The sequence below is a fragment of the Hippocampus comes genome, unplaced genomic scaffold, assembly GCF_001891065.2.
Source record: "Hippocampus comes isolate QL1 unplaced genomic scaffold, H_comes_QL1_v1.1 scaffold237, whole genome shotgun sequence".
In the NCBI taxonomy this organism is placed as follows: domain Eukaryota; kingdom Metazoa; phylum Chordata; class Actinopteri; order Syngnathiformes; family Syngnathidae; genus Hippocampus; species Hippocampus comes.
The window spans coordinates 571,707-574,619 of NW_017806159.1; the positions used below are offsets into that span (position 1 = coordinate 571,707).

The following is a 2,913-nucleotide window of genomic DNA, read 5'->3' on the forward strand; positions in this document are numbered from 1 at the left end:
AAAAAAAAAAAAACTACAAAAAGCTTTGTTGAGCATTTGGTAAAAGCTGCCATTACTTTTGTTGAGACCTCTGCGATCAGATTTTTTTGATTGGGGTCTGATATCTCAACAGGTTGCCCATCCATTTCAATTTTCCCAAGAACGGTGCCCTGAGGAGAAAACACAATCAGGAAAGGACTTTCAAGAGGACATAGTATGGAAAAATCAATTGTTAATTGCCTTTCATAAAAGGTTAGGTCTCTGGACTGTTTACTTCTACCCAATTTTGAAATGACACAAACCTATTCAATTCTTTGTGAGCTGCCGAATTCCTAAAATGTGTCTGGAACAACACTGTGTAGATCGTGACATCATAAATCGGACCAAAAGAGTTGCGGCAATGCCGGATGCACAAATTAATAAATCTCTTACGCCGCTAGCTTCCGATATCCAGCAGGACCGATGCACAATTTTGCATACCAACTAGCAAAAGTGATGAACAGATAATCACATCTACACTACCTTGTCTCTGATGATCTTGGTTAACATTCTGGTGTCTATCCCAAAGAGTGCAGAAAGAAAGAAAGATGGGAAAGAAAGACAGAAAGAAAAAAAGAGAAAAACTCAAAAAGGGACCATGTGGACGCTCATGGAAGTGGGATTAGAGGGGTCTGTGCATTTGCTGATCACTGCAAGATTGGTCCTCAACGGAGAAGGGTGCCTGACTGCGACTCTGCTGGATTCAGCAGTCTGAACAAAGTGTGTGTGTGTGTGTGTGTGTGTGTGTAGGAACCTTTCAACAAGTGAAAAGAAAAGAAAAAAAAAAGAATTTAGACGATATGGCGTGATAACCCAAAAAGTCCAGGCCTACTTGTTATTCACGCCACCTACTTTCTCTTCTTGTAGCCACTGACTCAGAGACTTAACAGAGTTCCAATGGCTGTACTCGTGACTGTAGTTTTGAACCAGAAGGCCAGACACCTCAAGACAAACAAAAAAAAAAAAAGACTGTGTCGACTCAGGAAGTGGCACTGCCCATGTGGAAAAAGAGCTGTTACACTTACACTTCTTTTTGTCTAATTAGTTGGGATACATGTATGTGCATGTAAGACAAATATTTGGTTAGTTTAAAATCTCATTCATGTACTCAATATCGCTCCATTGCTTTGTCTGTTTTTGCCCAGTGTTTCCAGCTCAAAAGCTCAAAACTCATGGAATGAATTTAGCCTCAGGTTATGTTTTGGACATCGGTGCTCTACTGACATCCAGTGGTAATATATAATGTTTACGCGACGTCTACGCACAGCGTAATTACATTTAAACATGTTTATTTTCCATGTATTATGTTTAATTTTGCTGTTATTTATTACTCTAGATGCCCAGGGTTGCAGTATTTAGATTCCAAGTGATTAATTTTCAGCCACGCGCGAAGTGGCCCCTCAGATTACCAACAACCGTGAAACTTCACTTTTAATAGAAGAGAGTCCTACTAAAATATTTATTCTCGAATCTTGGTTCAACTGTCGATTTTTTTTTTTTTTTTTTTTTGACTTTTATTTAACAGGGACAATGCAGTCCAACGTAGTTACGAGCGTGCAGCTAATAAGTTGCTTAGCGAGTTCATTGCGAGTGCTAATTCTCACCTCCAGTCCCCAGTTGGGCCTTCACAGAGTGCTAAAGAAAAGCTCGTTTTATGACAGCATATATAGAAATGAAACTTCCTACACTGCACTTGTTAGCGCAAACAGTAACTTAAGGAACATAGTCATGAATGGAAATACTCCACTGTGTTTTTTTTAAGATCGTTTTCTCTTTAATATGACACTGAAAGTGCGATATTTGGAATAGCTGGAATGGCTCCAAGCTCACCCTAGTGACTTTAGGCAATATAGAAAATAGAGAGTCGGACGGATGAATATTCCTCAGAAAGTGATGTGAGCTACAGTCTGTCTTTAAGCTTGTGCTTCAACCTACTCGGCAACGAATACAAATTTAACCCATGAAACAGTGTGGCGCTTCATACCTGGATGCCCTCAGACTCCACATGCTTTCTCAGGCCAAGGTTATCCAGCTCTTCGGTGTTTGGTACACCATAGTTCCCTACTATTGGGTACGTCAAAGTCAGGATCTGACCCCTGTAACTGGGGTCTGTCAAGGCCTCGGGATATCTAAAGACAGCAAATGAGACAGTGGGAGGATTGCGGAGTGACTATCGAGGTGTATAATTGTTATGATGGTCTTACCTACCCTACAAGGCATGTATTAAAGACTAGTTCTCCAGCTACTGAGGCATCATAACCAAAGGAAAACCCTTTCATTTGGGTGCCATCGTCCAACACGAGATGTGCTGTTTGGGCCTGGTGAGTAGAAAAGATCAATGTCATATGTTTAAAGGGGAAAAAAAAAGAAAGAAAGATCTTCCCTATTCGAGTCTGAATGCAATACATTTTTCAAATTCGGTAAACTGACCACACGAGTGGGAGCTCAACACCATCGGGCAGCGCAATTGTGCTGTGAAAGCTCAAGCAGACATTTGAATTTTTCAATGCGTGCGCTCGGTGTTGCAGACAAAGACCGAGTATGTGAACACGAAGGTTGATGACCCACTGTGACCTCCATCCGGTTACTAAATAGTCATTCTTCTCTTTTCAAAACACCACATCCTCAACAACACTCTTATGCATTTTCTACAGTGCCCAAATACTGCCCTGTCCTCCAAAACTCCATATTTTGAAATACATCAAAATACAAACAAAAAAAAAAGTAGGTATTCATACATTTTAATTCCACCTTGAAAAAAAGGTGCACTGTTTTTGAGTGTCAAATCTTCACGACGTTATAACAGAAATATCACTAACTAAACTATGAATCGAAACTCTGGTAATTTGGATCTATTTTTCTTTATGTAAAAAGTTAGGTTATGTCCAACTATAT

The 2,913-nt window shown here is 40.0% G+C and overlaps 1 protein-coding gene across 1 annotated transcript in view; it reads right to left on the minus strand.

Moving 5' to 3' along the window:
- The window catches only part of cps1 (carbamoyl-phosphate synthase 1, mitochondrial), a 76,740-nt gene extending 74,142 nt beyond the window's left edge, over window positions 1-2,598 (minus strand). Inside the window, exons 1-4 of the mRNA XM_019895351.1 lie at window positions 2,587-2,598; window positions 2,227-2,336; window positions 2,003-2,147; window positions 871-960 (exon numbers count right to left, since the gene is read on the minus strand). Of these exons, the coding sequence (XP_019750910.1) occupies window positions 871-960; window positions 2,003-2,147; window positions 2,227-2,336; window positions 2,587-2,598 (357 nt within the window). The remainder of the gene's footprint in view (window positions 1-870; window positions 961-2,002; window positions 2,148-2,226; window positions 2,337-2,586) is intronic.
- Window positions 2,599-2,913: the final 315 nt, after the last annotated feature.